This window comes from Amphiprion ocellaris, chromosome 23 (assembly GCF_022539595.1).
Source record: "Amphiprion ocellaris isolate individual 3 ecotype Okinawa chromosome 23, ASM2253959v1, whole genome shotgun sequence".
Lineage (NCBI taxonomy): Eukaryota > Metazoa > Chordata > Actinopteri > Pomacentridae > Amphiprion > Amphiprion ocellaris.
Genome location: NC_072788.1, coordinates 26,305,574 through 26,327,219, shown reverse-complemented (window position 1 = coordinate 26,327,219; position 21,646 = coordinate 26,305,574). Strand labels below are relative to the sequence as shown.

At 41.9% G+C, this 21,646-nt stretch overlaps 2 protein-coding genes across 5 annotated transcripts; both read left to right on the top strand.

Annotated features, from left to right (window-relative positions):
* Nucleotides 1–134: 134 nt before the first annotated feature.
* Nucleotides 135–14,934, top strand: LOC129347257 (putative high affinity immunoglobulin gamma Fc receptor IB). 3 transcript variants are annotated; one of them, XM_055007864.1, is made up of 10 exons: nucleotides 135–2,532; nucleotides 3,420–3,468; nucleotides 3,570–3,602; nucleotides 3,768–3,882; nucleotides 7,142–7,290; nucleotides 7,536–7,778; nucleotides 9,173–9,454; nucleotides 9,677–9,919; nucleotides 12,436–12,561; nucleotides 14,121–14,934. In XM_055007864.1, the coding sequence occupies exons 2-10, from the start codon at nucleotides 3,447–3,449 to the stop codon at nucleotides 14,249–14,251; spliced, it is 1,344 nt and encodes a 447-aa protein (XP_054863839.1). In that variant the 5' UTR covers nucleotides 135–2,532; nucleotides 3,420–3,446; the 3' UTR covers nucleotides 14,252–14,934. The 3 variants fall into 3 exon arrangements, with proteins under 3 accessions (XP_054863839.1, XP_054863840.1, XP_054863841.1); XM_055007865.1 differs by lacking the exon at nucleotides 135–2,532 and having other exon boundaries at nucleotides 3,022–3,468; XM_055007866.1 differs by lacking the exons at nucleotides 135–2,532; nucleotides 3,420–3,468; nucleotides 3,570–3,602 and adding an exon at nucleotides 4,763–5,099 and having other exon boundaries at nucleotides 3,763–3,882.
* A 274-nt stretch (nucleotides 14,935–15,208) lies between these two features.
* On the top strand, nucleotides 15,209–21,339 carry LOC129348159 (intraflagellar transport protein 46 homolog). 2 transcript variants are annotated; one of them, XM_055007867.1, is made up of 5 exons: nucleotides 15,209–15,959; nucleotides 18,277–18,545; nucleotides 19,227–19,320; nucleotides 19,401–19,532; nucleotides 20,163–21,339. In XM_055007867.1, the coding sequence occupies exons 1-5, from the start codon at nucleotides 15,831–15,833 to the stop codon at nucleotides 20,514–20,516; spliced, it is 978 nt and encodes a 325-aa protein (XP_054863842.1). In that variant the 5' UTR covers nucleotides 15,209–15,830; the 3' UTR covers nucleotides 20,517–21,339. The 2 variants fall into 2 exon arrangements, with proteins under 2 accessions (XP_054863842.1, XP_054863843.1); XM_055007868.1 differs by having other exon boundaries at nucleotides 15,817–15,959; nucleotides 18,281–18,545.
* Nucleotides 21,340–21,646: the final 307 nt, after the last annotated feature.

Below are 21,646 nucleotides of genomic sequence, written 5' to 3'. Positions count from 1 at the left end.
CTGTGTCCTGTGGTACTGAACAGAACCTTAGAACACACCAATGAAAGAACAATCTCACAGTAAACAAACATGACATGAAATCTACAAGACGACCAGCATCTTCTCCCTGGTTTTACTTGGATTTAGGTCCAGGTTCTCATGAGAACTCTGTCAGATGATGAACCTCCTCCACGTAGAAGGTCTGTTTGTTTTCAGTCTTACTATGGTGGTCGATGTAGTCTAGGATCAGTCTGAGGACACAAACCTCGGAGATGTTCCAGGGTTCAGGAGGACTGACTGGTGGTGGACAAGTTTATGACATTTTTGTTCATTAATATCCAGGTTTTTAACACTTTTGCTGATTAATATCCAGGTTTTTGACATTTTTGTCCATTAATATCCAGGTATTTGACATTTTTGTTGATTAATATCCAAATTTTTTGACATTTTTGTTGATTAATATCCAGGTTTTTGACATTTTTGTCCATTAATATCTAGGTTTTTGGTGCTTTTTTTTCATAAATATCAAGGGTTTTGAGACTTTTGTTCATTCATATCCCGGTTTTTGACATGTTTGTTCATTAATATCCAGGTTTTTGGTACTTTGGTTCATAAATATCCAGGTTTTTGAGACTTTTCTTCATAAATATCCAGGTTTTTGACATGTTTATTCATAAATATCCAGGTTTTTGAGACTTCTGTTCATTAATATCCAGGTTCTTGACATTTTTGTTCACTAATATCTAGGTGTTTGATCCTTTTATTGATAAATATCCAGGTTTTTGGTACTTCTGTACAGTAGTATACAGTTTTCTGATTGTGTTCTCCAGGTTTTTGACCCCTTTGTGTATGGATATCCAGTTGTGTGACAGTTTCCTACGTGAACTTGCAGACTTTTGAAGCCACTGATGCAAGTGTGACCTCAGACAGAGATCTCCAGCAGACATCGGCCTTTGACGCACTAGTAGCGAGTCTTTCCTGTTTCTGTGGAACTGATCTCACTATTTTTTTTGTTCTTTACACCACAGCAGACCTGTTCAAGCAACCGCAGCATTGGACAGAAGCCAGAGAGAAGACATGAGCAGACGGTGCTGTCGGTTAGACCGGCTGTTTGTGCAGCAGAGGCAGGAACGGTGGTTTTAACAGCACCAGAGTTCTACATTTCAACAGTTTTACTGAGAACGGAACCTGTTGTCTCTGTTGAAGCAGCCATCTTAGGGTGGTAAACCGATCCTGGTCTTTGCCCCAGTGGTTCGAGGCGTCGCACAGCCTCTGAAATAACAAAACTTTATACCTAGTGATGGAAACTTTCTGTCACTGAGGCTATTTCCTGGAGGCCACAGCAGAGAAACAAGCCTGAAAATCTATGGGTCGTTGATACTTTTGTGCATTATCTACTTTTTAAATCATTTTTGTGCATTAATATCCAAATTGTTGACATTTCTCTACATTAATATCCAGGTTGTTGATGCTTTTCTACATTAATATCCAGGTTTTTTAGACTTTTCTCTGTTAATATCCAGGTTTGTTAAGACTTTTATACATTAATGTATGTATTTTTCACACTTTTGTCATCACTATCCAGTTTTCATTCATTAATTTCCTGGTTAATGAAACTTTCGTGTCGTCGTCTTTGGGTTTGTTCCATGTGTGGTTTCTATTGCTTCTTGTTTTATTTTGAAGTCTCTGACCATGGGCGTGTCTCTAAACTTCCTTCCTGTTGTGACTGATTGGTCGTCTGATTTGTTCCATTTGGTTCTGGTTGTTCCTACCTCGTTCTTCCTCCTGTTCCTCTGCTTCGTCTTTGGGTTCCCTTTGGATTTCTGGGTACTTTTGGGTTTTCCTGGATCGCCAGCCGTCTTCTGTTTGCCGCCTTGCCTGACTTTGTTGTAAGTTTTTGTTAAAGTTAGTTTATTACCTGCCTGTCTGCTGTATTTGCCTTGAAGTGTGTTTCCATGAATCTAATTAATGCATTAAGATTCACTTTTTAGATAGTTTTTTTCATTAATATCCAGGTTTTTGACAGTTTTGTTCATTAATATCCAGGTTTTTTCGACTTTTGTTTGTTAATATCCAGGTTTTTTTTTTTTTTAGACTTTTGTTCATTCATATCCAAGTTTTTGACACTTTTGTGCATTAATATCCAGGTTTTTTAGACTTTTGTTGATTAATATGTGAATTTTAAACACTTGTGTTTTTCCATTTCCAGGTAAATCACTGAATCCATCCAAGATCTTCTCATGAAGTCAGATTTTTTTGCCTGAAACGGTTTCCTGAAGCTCCTCCGTCTGTTCTTTCAACATGAGGTGGTGAAAACCAAGTTGACCTTCCAAACAGGAAGTGAGCTCCAGCTGGTTGTTCCCACTTCTCCCTGTGCAGGTGTTCGTCCAGAGATGTGTTTCTAGAGATGAATGTTGAGCGTTGGGCCAGATGAAGTCTTGTTTGTGCTCAGCTCGCTGCTCTAACGCCTCCTTCCTCCTCGTGGTTTAAACAGGATGTTTTCAGCCAGCAGTCGGTCAGTGAAGCTCCTGAAGATGATTCAGCTTCTGCTCTGTAAGTTTTCTCATCTCAGACTTAAACTCTGACAGGACACTGACTCTTCTGTCCATTCAGATCCTTGGTTTTTGACACTTTTCTGCTGTCATTCACCAGTTTGCTGTAATTTATGGGTTTTTGACATATCTGTGTGGTGACATTGTTTTGCTTTTACTTCCTGAGTTTAGATTCGTTTTTCAGTAAAATTTAAGGTTTTTGACAGTTTTGTGTTTTTATTTACAGGTTTTTGATACTTCTGTGTGTTAATAGCCTATTTTTGATGGTTTCATGTCTAAAATTTCAGGTTTTTAATACTTTTTTCCTCAAATTTACAGGTTTTTGACACTTTCATGCGTTAATACCACAATTTTTGGACAGTTTTATGTGTCAAACTTCAGATTTTTAATACTTTTGTCCTTTAATCTACATATTTTTGACACTAGTGCATTCACATTCAAGTTTTTTTTGACAGTTTTGTGTTTTAATTAATGGGTTTCTGACATTTTTTTGCTTTAACTTCCTGAGTTTTGACACATTTTCAGTAAAACTTGAGGTTTTTGACAGTTTTGTGCTTTAATTTACAGGTTTTTGATACTTCTGTGTGTTATTAGCCTATTTTTTGATGGTTTTATGTGTAAAACTTTACATTTTTGTTACTTTTGTCCTCAAATTTATTGTTTTTTGACACTTACATGCGTTAATACCACAATTTTTGGACAGTTTTATGTGTCAAACTTCAGATTTTTACTGGTTTTTGACACTTTAGTGCGTTCATATTCAGGTTTTTTGACAGTCTTGTGTTATACTTTATGTTTTTTTGGCCCTTTTCTGAGTTAACATCCAGGTTTTCCACATGCTCAGCTCGCTGCACTAACTCCTCCTTCGTCCTCGTGGTTTTTTAACAGGATGTTTTCAGGCGGTCAGTGAAGTCCATGATGATTCTGTTTCTCCTCTGTAAGTAATCAGTTAATAATTCTCAGAAACAGCAGGCTGCAGGTCAAAGCAACACGTGGTGGATTTAAATTAGACTTTGGTGTGGTCTGATTGTGTTGCAGTGCTGATGAGATGCTGCCGGACGTCCAGCAATGGTAAGATTCACCAAACAGTCCCAACATCTCCTCCAGAGAGGCAACAGCATGTTGTTGTTGGTCGAATGGTTGAGGCGACGTTGGAGACGTGAAGGAAGCGTCTTAATGTCTTCAGAGACGTTTGTCTTCATTAATACCCAGTTTACTGACCCTTGTGTTCCTCAGCCTCCATGGTGGTGGAACCCAGCCGGAGCCAGTTCTTCGAGTACGAGAAGTTCTCTCTGAGCTGTGAGCAGTTCGGCCCCAGGGACTGGACGGTTAGGAGATACACCACCAGCGGGTGAGTTCAACAGAACCCGACTTCTGATGGTTCTGGGGTCTGGTTCCTTTTGATGATCCGTTGGTTTAGTGTTCTTCAGGACTGTAGAAGGTCGTCTGCTTTAGGATTCGTTCCATGTGGTGACCGATGGATCAACCTGAAGATCTCACCTTCCATGTGAACTGATCTGTTGGACTCGAGGTTCTTTCGAGAACTTTGGCAGGTTTTTAAGTCAATGTGATCGTGAAACATTAAAGTGGAAACGCTGCTTTGTGCTGATATCCACATCTGTGATGCTTTACATCCACATTCATGACATTTTTGTTCATTAATATCCAGGTTTTTGACACTTTTGATGGTTAATATCCAGACTTATGACAGTTTTAAGATTAAGAAGCTTTATTGTCATTTCAAGGGTGCCATGAGATTCCATACGGCAACATCTCCTGTAGCAGCTAGGTGGGTGTTTGTGCTTCTAGGAGGAATCATGGTTCATGCAGCAGCTCTTCATAGCCGTGGGGAAAAAGCTGTCTCATTCTGTTGGCTCTCATGACTCTGAGTCCTCAGAGGGAAGGCTGGTGGACAGAGAGTGTCCTGGGTGGGCGGGGTCATCTCGGATCTTTGTGGCCTGTCGGAGGAGATGGCTGGAATAGTTCTCCTGTAGGCGTGGAAGTAGGGAGCAGATGATCCACTGAGCTGTGGAAGAACTTTGTTCCTCCTCAGTGTTCTCAGAAAGAAGAGACGTTGCTGGGCCTTTCTGATGGTGTGGGTGGTGTTCACAGTCCAGCCAAGAAACCTAAAGCTGGTGACCCCTTACAGTTCCTCCCCATTGATGCTCAGACCTTAGTGCGGTGAAGTCCTCGACTTCCTGAAGTCAATAATGACTTCTTTTGTCTTCTAGGTGTTGAGGTGGTGGTCACTGCACCAGGCCACCAGTGCTTGGACCTCCTCCCTGTATGATGTCTCATAACTGATGTTGATGAACCCCACAATAGTCGTATCATCTGCAGATTGGATGAAAGTGTTGGAGCCATGAGTAGCGACACAATCATAAGTGTACAAGACTGGACTCAGCACACAGCCCTGAGGAACACCAGCCCTGAGGAACACCAGCCCTGAGGACGATGGTGGAGGATGTGGAGAGGTCTGTTAGTCAGGAAGTCCTTGATCACAGACAGAAGGAGGTTCCAGGTTGTAGTGTCTGCAGTTTGTTGATGAGTCTGCTGGAGCTGATGGAGGTAAATGCAGAGCTGAAGTCAACAAACAGCATCCTGATATATGTGTTGGGGATTTCAATGTGGCTGAGAGCGGTGTGGAGGGTGATGGAGATGGCATCATCTGTGGATCTGCTGGACCTGTAGGTGAACTGATGTTGATGGAAGCCAGGTGTGATGTGGGCCTTGACATGCAGTAACACCAGTCTCTCCATACATTTATGATCCTGGGTGTCAGGGCCACAGGTAATCATTCAACCCTGTGATGGCAGAGGATTTAGGACAGGGATTATGGTGGCAGATTTCAGGCAGGTGGGGACTGTGATTTGCTGCAGTGAACGGTTAAAGATGTTAGTGAAAACTGCAGCAAGCTGATGAGCACATGATTTCAGCACCCTCCTGGTACTCCATCCTCCTGGTGCTTTCCTGGTCGATGCCATGCAGGACTGGTTCTACCTGATGTTGTTGGATGGTGGGGGGCGGGTCATGCTCTGATGATGTCAGCTGTGTGTCCTCTACCTGTCTGTTGTCCTCTTCAAAGCGGGAGAAAAAGGTGTTAAGCTGGTCTGGGAGAGAAGTGTCGATGGGAGGGGGGGTGTTGTGGCATTGTTTGTAGTCAGTAATATTCTGTATGTCTTTCCACGGGGAGCAGGGGTTGTTCTCCCTGAAGTTGACTTCTATCTGCTCTCTGGACTTGTTATAGCAGCACTGATGTCTCTGTTCTGGTCTGCTCTAGCCCTCCTGTAGGCTTCCCTGTCTCTTAGTGCTCTGTTATTGGTGTTAAATCGGGGTTTTGGTGGGGAAATGTTTTTACCTGTGTCCTTGATGTTACCTTATCCATGCAGAAACTGATGTCTGATAGTATGGAGGAGGTGTGGAGCTCAATGTTTGGGTCTTCAAAGAGCTTCCATATGGTGTCTTCAGAACAGTCCTGCAGGGATCCAGAACTGCTCTGACTGGTACTGGGCTTAGACCTGCAGAAGAGGGGGTGTTAGCCGGAGTCAGTCACTGGGGAAGATGGTCTGAATGTCCGAGGTGGGGGGAGTGGAGGGCTCTGTAGGCTCCAGAGATGTTGGTGTAGACCTGGTCTGATGTTCTGCCCTTCCTTGTTTGAATGTCATCATTCTTGTAGAATCTGGGGAGATCAGTCTTTAAGTTGGTGTGATTAAAGTCTCCAGAAGCTCTCTGGGTGTTTGTTCTGTTGCCTGGTGATGCTGTCATGCAGCTGCTCATAGCTACGTTAGCATTAGCTCATGGGTGAATATACACAGCAGTTACAAACACTTGGGTTACTTCCCAGGGCAAATAAAAAGGTCTGCAGTTCAACGTTAGAAACTCCAGGTCTGGACAGCAGTGTTTCTCAATAACGGCAGAGTCCGTGGACCAACTGTTGTTGATATAGATGCACTTCCTGCTCTCCTCTTACTGTGTCCAGTGTCCACCTGGAAGACTGTACGTCCTGTTAGCTCCACGGCTAGGTCCGGCATGTTACTGTGCAGCCATGTCTCTGTTATCACCATGATACAGCTGTCTATCTGGTTGTTAACGTCCCACAGTTTCATCTCGTCCATCTTGTTAACCAGGAAGATGAGAGAAAGATGCTTGGAACTGCTGGTTTATGCAGAGTTGCAGTTAGCCTAGCTCTGATTCCAACTCTTTGCCTCTTTTCCAGCATCTTTGGCGGCTGCCGTGGCCTCCTTCCTGTCCGATCTTACTGGCGTATCCTCTCTGGGAACGAGTCAAACCCTTCTGGGGGGTCCAGCCGGTCCAGTGTTGTCTTAGCATTAAAAGTGCAGTTCAGGTGTTAGTCCTTCTCAGTGTGTAGCTACGAACTGAAGAGCAGCACCAGGCTGTTCAATGTTTGTTGTTCATATCCAGGTTTTTGATGCTTTTGTTCAACAATATCCGGGGTTTTGATGCTTTTGTTCAGTAATATCCAGGTTTTTGATGCTTTTGTTCAATAATATCCAGGTTTTTTGATGCTTTTGTCTGTTAATATCCATGTTTTTGACAGTGTTGTTGTTAATTTCCATGTTTTTGACACTTGTCCATTGATGTGTTGACAGGTTGGACTTGTCCCAGTGTGGTGGAGTCTGGGGCAGCCAGAAGTCCTCTACTTGTCACATGAACACAGTCAAGGCGTCCAACACTGGAGTTTATTGGTGTGAATCTAAAAACGGAGACAGCAGCGACGGCGTCAACATCACCATCACCGGTGAGATTCATCCATCTACGTCCGTACGTACGGACTTCCTTATTCCAGTTTCTGACGACCAATCATTTAGCTTCATGTTCAATGCAACATTCGTGACTCACAGGTCGAGTTAAAGTTGTTGGACAGTCACATTTTAAAGGATCCGGTTCCAGTAAGGAGAAGTGAATAGCATGTCTCAGTCTGACGGACAGGATGCAGAACTGGTTTTCCTGCTGTAACGGTGGACATGTTCTGGTTGTTTGCAGAGAAACCGGTGATCCTGCAGAGTCCTGCCCTGCCGGTGAAGGAGGGAGGAAACGTCACTCTGGGCTGTAGGACGAAGGGAACCTCCAGTGTAGAGGCTCAGTTCTATAAAGACGGAGCCTTGATTGGGTCTGGACCTGCAGGTCACATGACCATCCACCATGTTTCCAAGGAATACGAAGGCGCCTACAAATGTAGCATCCAAGGACATGGAGAGTCTCCACTGAGCTGGCTGCTGGTAGAAGGTCATTCCACTGTTCATGGCATTTTAACCTGTTAATATCCAGATTTATGAGACTTTTGTTCATTAATATCCAGGTTTATGAGACTTTTGTTCATTAATGTCCAGGTTTATGAGACTTTTGTTCATTAATATCCAGGTTTATGAGACTTTTGTTCATTAATATCCAGGTTTTGAGACTTTTGTTGGTTCATATCCAGTTTTCTGACATTTTTGTTGGTTAATTTCCACATTTTTGAGACTTTTGTCCATTAATATCCAGGTTTTTGACACTTATTGGTTAATATTCAGGTTTTTGAGACTTTTGCTCATGGATATCGAGTTTTTTGATACTTTTTCTGATTAATGTCCAGGTGTTTGGTAGTTTTTTGATTATGTTCTACATCAGTTTCCAGGTTTTTGAGACTTTTGCTGGTTAATATTCAAATTTTTGAGACTTTTGTTGGTTAATATCCAGGTTTTTGAGACTTTTGTTGGTTAATATTCAAATTTTTGAGACTTTTGTTGGTTAATATCCAGGTTTTTGAGACTTTTGTTGGTTAATATCTAGGTTTTTGAGACTTTTTTTGATTAATATCCAGATTTTTTTATAAGTGTTTGCTAACGATCAGGTTTTTGACACTTTTATTGGTTAATATCCAGAATTTTTACAATTATGTTTGGTAATATCCAGGTTTTTGAGACTTTTGTTCATTAATATCCAGGTTTTTGATATTTTTGTCCATTAATATTCAGGTTTTTGAGACTTTTGTTCATTAATATCCAGGTTTTTGATATTTTTGTCCATTAATATTCAAGTTTTTGAGATTTTTGTCTGTTAATATTCAGGTTTTTGACACTTTTGTCCATTAATATTCAAGTTTTTGAGATTTTTGTCTGTTAATATTCAGGTTTTTGACACTTTTGTCCATTAATATTCAAGTTTTTGAGATTTTTGTCTGTTAATATTCAGGTTTTTGACACTTTTGTCCATTAATATTCAGGTTTTTTACATGTTTGTCCGTTAATATTCAGGTTTTTGAGATTTTTGTCTGTTAATATTCAGGTTTATGACACTTTTGTCCATTAATATTCAGGTTTTTGACACTTTTGTCCATTAATATTCAGGTTTATGACACTTTTGTCCATTAATATTCAGATTTTTGACACTTTTGTCCATTAATATTCAGGATTTTGATATTTTTGTATTAACATCAAGTGTTAAACCCCTTGGTGCATTCATATTCAAGTTGTTGACACTTTTGTGGAAATATCAGGACGTATTTCTCATAAGCTGCTGCAGGGGCTCTGAAATGGACTCTGCTTTCTTTCCTTTTTTGATGTCTTCCCTGTCTGAATCAGTGGTTGGAGGACATGAGCACCTTCTAGCCCACTGAGTGAAAGTCTGTCTGTCCCCAGATGGGTCTGGCTCGGCGTCCCTCACGGTGTCTCCACAGTCGTCTCAGATGTTTGAGTATCAGTATTTGGATTTGAATTGTGGCCCAAACAGCAGCTTCCACGGATGGACGGTTCACAGGTCCACGGAATTAGTCAGCACCATCTCCAGCTGTGGACGTCCATGGGGGTCGGTCACGGCATCAGGCTGCATCCTCAAGACCGCCAAGCAGACCGACAGCGGCTACTACTGGTGCGAGTCTCTGACGAAACGGCGAAGCAACTCAGTCAACCTCACGGTGCACGGTAGGATCATGAGAAATCTGTCCATCCAGGTCCTCACTTTCATTGGTGAATATTCAGGTTTTTGAGACTTCTGTTCATAAATATCCAGGCTTTGGACATTTTTGTTCGTTAATATCCAGGTTTTTTAGACTTTTGTTGAGTAATATTCAGGTTAATCTGTCTGTTTTGATATTTTGTGCAGTGATATCCAGGTTCTTGACACTGTGCCACTTTAATATCCAGATAAAGAAGTGATGCTTGTGATTCCTGTCCTCCCTGTGATGAAGGGAGACAATGTGACACTGAGCTGTCATTCACGGTCTTCCACCAGCCTCCCATCTGATTTCTATAAAGACGAGGTCCTCATCGGGATCAACTATTCTGGTTCCATGACCATCTTCCATGTTTCCAAGTCAGACGAAGGAATCTACAGGTGTGAGATCAGCGGTCATGGAGAGTCTCTGTCCAGCTGGCTGTTTGTCAGAGGTGAGCTGAACAGAACCAGAAGCCGTCCCAGCAGGTCTGGATCTGGTGGATCTCATGTCGTCCATCAGATGGAATATGTCACCTAACAGAGCAACCAGCAGCATGTCCAGAAACAGCTCAGAAAATCTAAACAAACTAGAAAGTGGAGGAAAATGTGCAATCTTGTAACTGTTTAATCTAGCTTTCTTTGTGTCATGTTGTGGTTATTTTATATTTAAAGTAGTCTGACTCACTGGATGTATAGTGTCCTGAAAAAGTATTTGCACCCCTACAGAAATCTTCTGTTTCTGCATATTTGTCACATAAATGTTCCACATCATCAAACCGTTTTAATATCAGACAAAGATAACCCAAGAAAACACAAAATACAGTTATTAAATGATGGTTTTCTTCATTGAAGTTTAAGTTCTGTCCAGACCATCTTGTTCTCGGTTAAAAAGTAATCGCCCCCTGAGCTACCAGTCTACCAAAGGACCACATTCATTGGTCAGTTGGGTTCAGGTTCTCCATCCAGACCTTCACATGGTTCCTGCCAGGCTGTTGGAACCTAAACATCACTAGATAGAACCTGTCTTCATTGTGAAGCAGCTAAAGGATCTCAGAAAGCAGAACATGATGCCACATTCTACAGAGATTCAAGAACAGATGAGGAACAAAGTCATGGACGTTCATCAGACTGGAGGGTTCTAAAGCCACTGCTGAGGTTCTGGGACTCCAGAGAACCTCAGTGAAAGATGTTATCCACACATGGAGAAACATGGAACAGTGGAGAACCTTCAGGAGTGGCCAGCCTACCAACATTTCTCCAAGAACATCAGCATCTAATCCAGGAGGTCACAGAAGAACCCAGAGGAACATCTAAAGATCTGCAGACCTCACTGTCCTCAGTTAAGGTCCGTCTACATGGTTCCACAATAAGGAACATTCTGGAGAAAATGGATCCATGGAGAGTGTCGTGGTTTCTCTTAGACATAGAGGATGTGCAGATGTTGAAGAAAACGTCCGTTGACACTGACTTGCTTAATAATAAGTTTCATTATAAGGAAGAACAGCATCGATCAGACAGAGAGACTGCCTGGGAGGAATCAGAGCCAATATGAACCTCCCCGAACAATAACCAGAGGTCACTTTTATATGCTTTGGACAGGTATGATGTCACAACATCCATTATCCATCCATTATCTATACACCGCTTATTCCTCATTAGGGTCGCGGGGGGGGCTGGAGTCTATCCCAGCTGACTCGGGCGAAGGCAGGGGACACCCTGGACAGGTCGCCAGTCTGTCGCAGGGCTACATATATAGACAAACAATCACTCACACATTCACACCTATGGGCAATTTAGAGTAATCAATTAACCTCAGCATATTTTTGGACTGTGGGAGGAAGCCGGAGTACCCGGAGAAAACCCACGCATGCACAGGGAGAACATGCAAACTCCATGCAGAAAGATCCCGGGAAAGCCGGGACGCGAACCAGGGACCTTCTTGCTGCAAGGCGAAAGTGCTAACCACTACGCCACTGTGCAGCCCCATGTCACAACATATATTTCCTAATTAGAAGACATCTGGTCATGGAACAAGACCCTTCAGATCAACCCCTTATCATTAAGGTGCCCAAAGAGCCATTAGAGCCCCTGAGATTAATTATCATTACCTGGACATAACAACTCCCAATCTAATCACAGCAATGACTTCCTTCAGCAGAAGAACACATTCTATTCTGACAAGCAACATCTCAGATCAGATAGTACAAGAGTTAAAGATCAAACCTCTACTGACCTAAAACATCATAAAGGTTCCTCCAAGACTTTAGGAGAACATCCTGTGGACTGATGAGTCAAAGGTGGAACTTTCTGGAAGACATGGGTCCGTTCCATCTGGAGTAAAACTAAAGAACATGATACCAGCAGTGGAACATGGTGGTAGTGAGATGGTTGGAGGACCTGGATGACTGGTCATGAATTCTACTCTATCAGAAGAACCTCCTGGAGAACATCCACCATCAATTCAAGACCTGAAGCTCAACACTAATGGACCCACAGAATGCCAACAAGTCCACCTCTGAGTGGATCATCAAGAACTGAATGAAGGTTCTGGAGCAGACGAGTCAAAGTCTGGACTTGAAGATGCTGGTTGAAGACCTTCAAAGCTCAGCTGATGATCTAAAACCTTCTAATGTGTCTGAATTAAAACTGTTCTACAGAGAAGAGTGGACCAATGTTCTTCCATGAATGTAGAAGATGATCACAGCTGGAACAAACATTTACCTACTGCTGTCAAACCAGTTAGTAGGTTCAGGAAATATGCAGAAATAGAAGATTTCTGTAGGGGGCAAATACTTTTATCATGATGCTGTAGGTTCCAGACCTGCCACTGGCCGATCATCTCGATAATAAACATGTTAGCCGAGGACTTGGATCGTCTGCTAGAAGGAACCTAGAAAGTCCAACATGGAGGCAGTGACTGGGTCTTTGGTTTGTGGTGGTTACCTGAGCAGGTGTTTGCGTCTTCCAGGTTCAGATGAAGGAGGTCCACAGGAGGTCCTGAGCGTTGTGACAGTGATCCGCTGCCTGGTGGTGGGCTGTCCATACGTCATCTCCACCGTCCTCATGGCGTCTTTATACCGACAGCAGCCCACAGGTAGGGAACCAACGGGCTAACCGACCCACAACGTTTAGAGAACGCTACGAATACAGGTGGTCAGAGGTGAAAGGTGGTTGGTTCATCAGAAGGTCAGAGAGCTCTCAGTGACAGAGGTGAAGGAATCTAGAGTGACTCCAGAAGGTTTCTCCAGACCTGTCCAGGAGTTTTTCACACCTTTGTTCGTTAATATCCAGGTTTTTCACACTTTTGTTAATTGATATGCAGATTTTTTAGACTTGTGTTCATTAATATCCAGATTTTTGACACATTTGTTGGCTAATAGCCAATAATATCCAATATGTCAAACAGGAGAAATAGTCCTCCTGTTTGAAATAGACAAGCCAAAGTGTAGAAATTGAGTCAAATGTAGTTAAAAACAATGCACAGAATAAATCAAAACATCAGATAGACAAATAAAAGCACCAAAAAAAGTCATCCAATTCAGAGGAATAAAAGAAAACGGAGTGTAAAACCACACAGACAAGACTACAAGTAATAGTAATAATCATAAATATAGTAAATAATAAAACAAACTAATAAAATAAATCCAGACAGACAACATCACAGAAAAGCAAGTCACTAAAAAGCCCTTTCTCAGGCCAGTTGTTCCAAAGCGTCGTCAGCATAAGTTTTCTGAGAAGTCTGGAGGATCTGAGGCTGTTAGAAAATGATTTCAGTCCTGGGAAAAGTTCCAATCATTCTAAAAACCAGACTTAAACCAAGGCCAAAACCAGTTTAAGAACCAGTCTAAAATGGGTCCAACACCAATCCAGAACCAGCAATCCAGAACCCAGTCTGAAACACTTCCATGAGTGTTCTTAAAGTCCACATCTAAACCTTGTCCTTTAATGACCACAGTTCTGACTCTCCTTCTCCTGGTCTCATTGGACTGATAGCAGGTTTAGCAAACTGCAAACCTTCTGTTTCATCACTAAGAGAAAACCCTAACCCCAAACCTGACGTCAACCAATAACACAGATGCCTTCGTACTCCAAACAATGTCGAAGATGTTGTGGGATTTTTTTCTGACAATTCTAACTGAACAAGACGTTTTGGTCCAACCGGACAGACAGTTCATGCATTCAAATCCTAAGAATAACTAACATTTATCATTGTTTTGTGTCTTTTTGTGTCTCTTTGTAGTTGTTTGTGTCTTTTTCTAGTTGTTTTGTGTCTTTATGTAGTCGTTTTTGTGTTTCTTTATTGTTGCTTGTGTCTTTTTGTAGTTGTTTTGCATCTTTTTTGGTTGTTTTGCGTCTATTTTAGTTGTTTAGTGTCTTTTTGTGGTTCTTTAGTGTCTCTTTATAGTTGATTTTTATATTTTTGGGTCGTTTTGCATCTATCTTTTGTTGTTTTTTGTCTCTTTGTAGCCATTTTGTGTCTCTTTATAGTTGTTTGTGTCTTTTTGTAGTTGTTTTGCATCTTTATGTAATTGTTTTGTCTCCTTACAATTGTTTTGTCTTTCTGTAGTTGTTTTACGTCTCGTTACTTGTTTTGTGTCTTTTTGTGGTTGTTTTATGTCTCCAGATAACGGCACATCTCATATTTATTTACAGAATCCGAGCCCATCCGAAGGAGAAACCTGCCCGTTTCCATGGCGATGTCTTCACGTGGACAGGAAGACGAAGAGTTGAATGAACAGTACGATGACGTCATGGCTGCCGTCACCACCGAGCATCATTTCTGAAACAACCTTTGACTCGTTTGTATGTTCTTTTTGTCAGTAAAGTTTTGTTTTTTCTTTAATCAAAGCTGCAGCATTTTTCCTTTAACTTCTGATCTTGTGAACTTTACAAAAGTGGAGATTAACAAAAAGAGAGTGCATTTCTAAAATGAAGATATATTTAGCTCACAAAAAATACATAAAATGACAAAAATGAGACACAAAATGGCAAAAATGAGGCACAAAACGACAAAAACAAGACAAAGTAAAATGAGAGAATGTTAGCTAACGGTCTTAGCCAGTGTGAAGATGGTGCTAGCTAGCCGCTAACCTCCTGAGACGCTAACGATACAACGAGATGGTTGATTTCAGCTGCATTCATACATTAAAAATTATGCAATTTTGGATCATTTGCAAAACCTTTGTGAAAGAATTTGAGGACATTTTCTTTGATGTTTAGGACATTTTCATCATTTTGGACCCTTTAAGTCATTTTTGACAAATGTATGACATTTTGGTCAAATATATGCAATTTTGTACAAATATAATTCATTTGGGATCATTTTTAAAGACTTTTCTGACAAATTTGTATCATTTTAGACAATTTGTGAGACATTTCTGACAGTTTTTGTTGTTCTGAACAAATTTTAGACCATATTTGTCCAAATGTGTGTAATTTTATCCAAGTATAATTCCTTTGGAATACATTTATGTCATCCTGGGTCATTTTCTTTGATATTTTGGATGGATTTATGGTATTTGTTTAAGACTTTTTTTTCATTTTGGACAATTTTAAGCCATTTTTGAACAATGCATTTTATTTTGGGCAAACATAATTAATTTTAGACGAATTTATTTCGTTTTTACATTTTTTTATTACTACATTTTGGACAAATTGACATTATTTCGTACAAGTTTGAGTAACATTGCTGGTTCTGGGTAATCTGACTACACTCCCCATGATGCCCTGCGCGCCGCAGCCCGTTGCCAGGATACGGTGCACCGCCAGCTCCTCCGTTTAACACCGTTTGGACGCAGACAGATGCTAATAAACGGAACTCGGACCGCGAGTTAAAGCGTTTAAAAAAAACAACAAACGGTCGTTTAACGTCTGAGACACCGTCTGTTTGCGGTCTAGGGTCGAGGTGCCCGGTTCCAAACGCCCCGCTGTCGGCTTGTTGTTAGTTGCTGGGTGCTACTGTTAGCGACTGGTTGCTAATGCTAACAGGTAGTTGCTAACGCTAACAGCTAGGTTCTAATGTTAGTTGGTGTGCTGTGGTGTTAGCTGCTGGTTGCTACTGTTAGCAGCTAGTTGCTAATGCTAAGAGCTAGGCGCTAATGTCAGCACCTAGATTCTTATTGTAAACTGCTAGGTGCTGCTGTTAGCCAGCTGGCGGTTTGGTTTCCTCAAAGGGGAGAAAACTTTAATTTAACGGGCAGAAAACAGTTAAAAGTGCCCAGAAGTTGGTTTGAAAGGAACATTAACCGAATAACTGAGCTGTCCGGTCCGTTCCGGTCAGAGAGAAACCGTTAAACTGCTCCGAAGCTCGGCTTGAACGTCCAGAGACGCGGTGGGCTTGGTGCTAGCCGCTGTGGTCCGCCTATGGATCGGGATGACCGGGAGAGGGCCGGCCGCCTGCTGAAGAACCAGCCGTACGACGAGAGCCTGGAGGTGGGCGACGGAGAGGAGGTGGCCAGCGTCTACAGCCTGACTCCCCGCGGCCAGCGGCAGGTACCTCCGCTGCTCTCAGGCCCTGTACCGTTACCGAACCGGTGTTCCAGTTTAACTGGTGATCAGGTTCACTGGCGATAGTTTCCGTCTCCAGATGTTTCGTCCGCAGATTCGTCACGATCAGACCTGGATTTACGTGAAATAAAGATACCAGATAAAGAAGACCTCGCCGAAAAACGTCGGCATCACTACTTAATAAAGTCTATATCCATGTAAATATCATCTACAGACAGTAAAAAGAAACGTGCGGGCCGAAATAAAAACACGCATTTTTCAAGTACGGTGAGAGGATTCGAACCCATGTAATCCAGCGATAAAATTACGAGACCACCGTTTTACTCATTGTGCTACCGATCAGCTCGACAAGCATTCTGCTTCATCCACATAGATCACTGTCATCCTGTCAGGTGTTTAACACCTGGTGATTGTTCAGGAAACACGTCCATGTCAACTAGGGATAATCACAACTTAACACAGGCTTCCTGGTTAAGAACGAGTCACAAAACTATTTATTGTCTCACCAAGAAAACCCACAACATGAAAGCACGTCCACTACTGTGTTGTGTGTTGAAGTTCTGCTCTGGATCTGTTCCACTGAACACACAAACTAACACACAACACAGCAGTGGACGTGCTTCTATGTTGTGGGTTTTCTTGGTGAGACAATAAATAGTTTTGTGACTCGTTGTTAACCAGGCAGCCTGTGTTAAGTTGTGACTATCCCCAGTTGACATGGACGTGTTTCCTGAACAATCACCAGGTATTAAACACCTGACAGGATGACAGTGATCTATGTGGATGAAGTGGAATACTTGTCGAGCTGGTCGGTAGCACAACGAATAAAACGGTGATCTCGTAATTTTATCGCTGGATTACGTGGTTTCGAATCCTCTCACCTACTTGAAAAATGCGTGTTTTTATTTCGGCCCGCACGTTTCTTCTTACTGTCTGTAGATGATATTTACATGGATATAGACTTTATTAAGTAGTGATGCCGACGTTTTTCGGCGAGGTCTTCTTTATCTGGTATCTTTATTTCACGTAAATCCAGGTCTGATCGTGACGAATCTGCGGACGAAACATCTGGAGACGGAAACTATCGCCAGTTAACCTGATCACCAGTTAAACTGGAACACCGGGTTTTAACGGTTTATCATCGATTATTATAACAGTAATCCCATAATGAGCTTTTATTTCTACTATCACTCATTTCACTGTAACTGCTGGATGAATTAATTTGATGTTAATACCCCTCAGATGTCAGTTTATGGTCAAATATCTCTAAAAACTACATTCTCTGCTGTTTTATTCTCTGTTCTTGCTTTTAAAATGACCGGAGCTGTTTATCAATAATCGGAATATTGGCAGTGACCAATAATCAACTGATCATTTTACTTTTTACTGCTTTTATCTGACATAAATGTCAAATTAAGATTTTAGTTTAACGCTTTGAACTGATCTTTTTACAGTCATTCTGGATGATTTTTTTTCATGGTGGACAAAATTCTGTCATTTTATGTCTAAGGAATAGAGGAACTTGCAGAGGAATGTTATTATTTTTACTGTGGATTATTTTCTGGATTAATCAACTCGCTGTTTGTTCGATTAAATGCCTGGAATTGGTGGTCAGATTTGTTGGTTAATAATCCACGTTTTTGAGACTTTCGTTCATGAATGTCCAGGTTTTTGACAGTTTTTTTGGTAATATCGAGGTTTTTAAAACTTTTGTTGGTTAATATCCAGGTTTTTTTTTACATTTTTGTTCATTAATATCCAGGCTTTTGCCACTTTTGTTTGTTAATTGACACTTTTTTTTTTACATTTTTTAATTAAAATACAGGTTTTTGACACAGTTGTTCATTAATATTCAGGTTTTTGAGACTTTTGTTGGTTCATATCCAGTTTTTAGACACTTTAGTCGGTTAATTTACAGGGTTTTTTTGTTGACATTTTTGTTCATTAATATCCAGGTTTTTGAGACTTTTATTGGTTAATATTCAGGATTTTACCATTTTTGTTTGTTAATATCCAGGTTTTAGAAGAGAGGAACTTTCAGAGGAACTGCATTATTTTTACTGTTGATTATTATCTGGATGAATCAACTCGTTGTTTGTTCGATCAAATTCCTGGAAATGGTGACAGATGTCAGTGTTTGGTCCAAAGATGTCCAGTTAGCTGTCACAGAGGAGGACAGAAACCAGAAAGTATTCACTCTGAAGAAGCTGCAGTGAGAGAATTTAAATGGAGAGATTGATTGTGGATGTAGGTGGTTTATTCGCTGACAGCTGGTTTTATTCTGTGATGTCTGTTTGTCCAGTCAGAGTCCAGGAGGAACCGGCGGGTTCGAGGCCTGATGTCGGCCAACAGCAGCAGCGACGAGGACCACAAGCCTCCGAGAGCCAAAGAGCCGACGGGGGTCAGTCCCAACGAGGAGGAGGAAGAGGAGGAGGAAGAGGACTCCGACGAGGACGATACCGACGATGACGATGAGCAGACGGAGGCTCCAGAGGGAGCGTACGACCCGGCCGACTACGCCAACCTGCCCGTCAGCACCGAAATCAAAGAGCTGTTCCAGTACATCACACGGTGAGTCGCTCGTCCTCTGGTGGAGTCACGAGTTAGAGGACGCTGGTACCTTATCTGACAGAAATAAAAACAAGAAACGCTACAAACCCATGCAAAACAACACACAAAGTGACAGAAACCAACACAAACAAGACACAAAACAACACAAACAAGACACAAAATAGCAAAAATGAGACACAAAACTACAAAAACGAGACAAAACGACAACAAAAATGACACAAAATCACAACAAGACCTAAAAGAATAAAAATGAGCCACAAAATGAGAAACGAGATGAGACAAATAAACAGTTAGTTCTGATGGTTCTGTTAACCAGGTTAGTTCTATATGGGTTCTATTAACCAGGTTAGTTCTATATGGGTTCTATTAACCAGGCTGGTTCTATATGGGTTCTATTAACCAGGCTGGTTCTATATGGGTTCTATTAACCAGGCTGGTTCTATATGGGTTCTATTAACCAGGCTGGTTCTATATGGGTTCTATTAACCAGGTTAGTTCTATATGGGTTCTATTAACCAGGCTGGTTCTATATGGGTTCTGTTAACCAGGCTGGTTCTATATGGGTTCTACTAACCAGGTTAGTTCTATATGGGTTCTATTAACCAGGTTAGTTCTATATGGGTTCTATTAACCAGGCTGGTTCTATATGGGTTCTAGTAACCGGGTTCTGTCTCCTGTCAGGTACACTCCTCAGTCTATGGAGCTGGAACACAGTCTGAAGCCGTTCATCCCAGACTTCATCCCTGCTGTGGGAGACATCGACGCCTTCCTGAAGGTGCACACTCACCTGACCACTCCACTCAGACACCTTCATGACTGTGACATCACTGTGACATCACTGCATTTGACTTTCAGGTGCCGAGGCCGGATGGTAAAGCCGACAGTCTGGGCCTGCTGGTTCTGGATGAGCCCAGTGTGAAGCAGTCGGACCCCACAGTGCTGTCACTGTGGCTGTCAGAGGAGACCAAGCAGCACGGAGCCACAGAGGTACACCTGGATTATACACACCTGGATTATACACACCTGGATTATACACACCTGGATTATACACACCTGGACCACACACACACCTGAACCACACACACCTGTATTATACACACCTGGATTGTACACACCTGGACCACACACACACCTGGATTATACACACCTGGACTACACACACCTGTATTATACACACCTGGATTATACACACCTGGACCACACACACACCTGAACCACACACACCTGTATTATACACACCTGGATTGTACACACCTGGACCACACACACACCTGGATTATACACACCTGGACTACACACACCTGTATTATACACACCTGGATTATACGCACCTGGACCACACACACACCTGTATTATACACACCTGGATTGTACACACCTGGACCACACACACACCTGGATTATACACACCTGGACTACACACACCTGTATTATACACACCTGGACTACACACACACCTGAACCACACACACCTGTATTATACACACCTGGATTATACACACCTGGACCACACACACACCTGAACCACACACACCTAATTGATAGTGTAATGATACCGCCACCTCCATGCTTGAGTCAGACTAATGATACCGCCACCTCCATGGTTGTTCCCTGCAGCTGAAGAAGGTGACCAGCGTGGCCAGTCCTCAGTCCAACCCCCGGGCCGTGGACAGCTGGGTGGACAGCATCAGCGCCCTGCACCGCTCCAAGCCCCCGGCCAGCGTCCAGTACGGCCGGCCGATGCCCGACATCGACAGCCTGATGCAGGAGTGGCCGGCCGAGCTGGAGGAGCTGCTGGGTCGCCTGCAGCTGCCTCCGGCCCGCCTCCGCTGCAGCCTGCCGCAGTACGTAGACCTGGTCTGCAGCCTGCTGGACGTCCCCGTCCACGGCAGCCGCATCCAGGCCCTGCACCTCCTCTTCAGCCTCTACTTGGAGTTCAGAGACTCTCAGCACTTCACCCGCAGAGTGTAGGAGCAGCTTCTTATACCAAGGACATGGGGACTCTGAAGCACACAGATAAAAAAGAAACGTCAAAAAATACCAAATAAATACCAAAAAATGTCAATAAATACCAAAAAACACCAATAAATACCAACAAATGACAATAGTTTCAGACTTCAGAGACGACTGAGTGTCCAGATCAGAGCCGAGGTGCCACAGGTTCGTGTTTTTCTGCTCATGTTGGACAAATTTTTAGTCGGTTTGTTTTGAACAGATTTTCAATAATTTCCAGCAGATCTCAAAGTAATACACAATTTTGAGTGATTTTTGGACATTATTTAGTCAGTTCAACCCATATTTCAGTCATTTTTGACACATTTCTGTCATTTTGGATCCTTTTTTCAGTAAATTTAAACTCATTCTGTAATTTTGGACAAACTGAGGTTTGATTGTTTTTTTTTACAAGTTTTCTTTCATTTCTGACCATGTTTTGTTCAGAAACCTGCAGCTTCTCCTGCATATGAAAGAACTCATCTTCATGTTTATAGGATCTCCTGGCTGATTTCAACCAGAGAAGTTGGTGTTTGGAGAATCAATCTAAGCTGGAGTTCTGGAATATTTGGTGTAAAACTTTGATTTAATAAGTTATAAACAACCGTCATGGTTCTGGTGAGTGCTCCATCCTTGTCTTTGTCTTGTTTCAGGTCATTCTGGACACTTTTCCATCCATTTTGAAAACTTAATTTGCACAAATATTTAATCATCTTGTTTTTGTTCTTGCTTTGAGTCTGTTATCTCTCCACTATCTTTCTCTGACTGATCTTCAATAAAGCTGGACACAGTTTTGAGTGATTATTTTTGGCTTTTTGTTTTTTTGTTTCATCACTTTATCAAATTTGTGACCAATTTTGTTATTTTGAGCAAGTTTTTGGTCATTTTTAACAAATTTGAGTAATTTAGCACAAGTTTTAAGTCATTCTGAAGAGATTTCTGTGAGTTTTTGTCAGCTTTGAGTCAATCTGGACAAACTAATCCCTATTTTACACACATTTCTGTAATTTTAGCAGGTTTAAAGCCATTTTTGAGTCATTTTTGAAAGGTTTTGACATTGAATAATGTTAAAATATGCTTTAAAATGCTGTGTAGTGACCAATTAAACG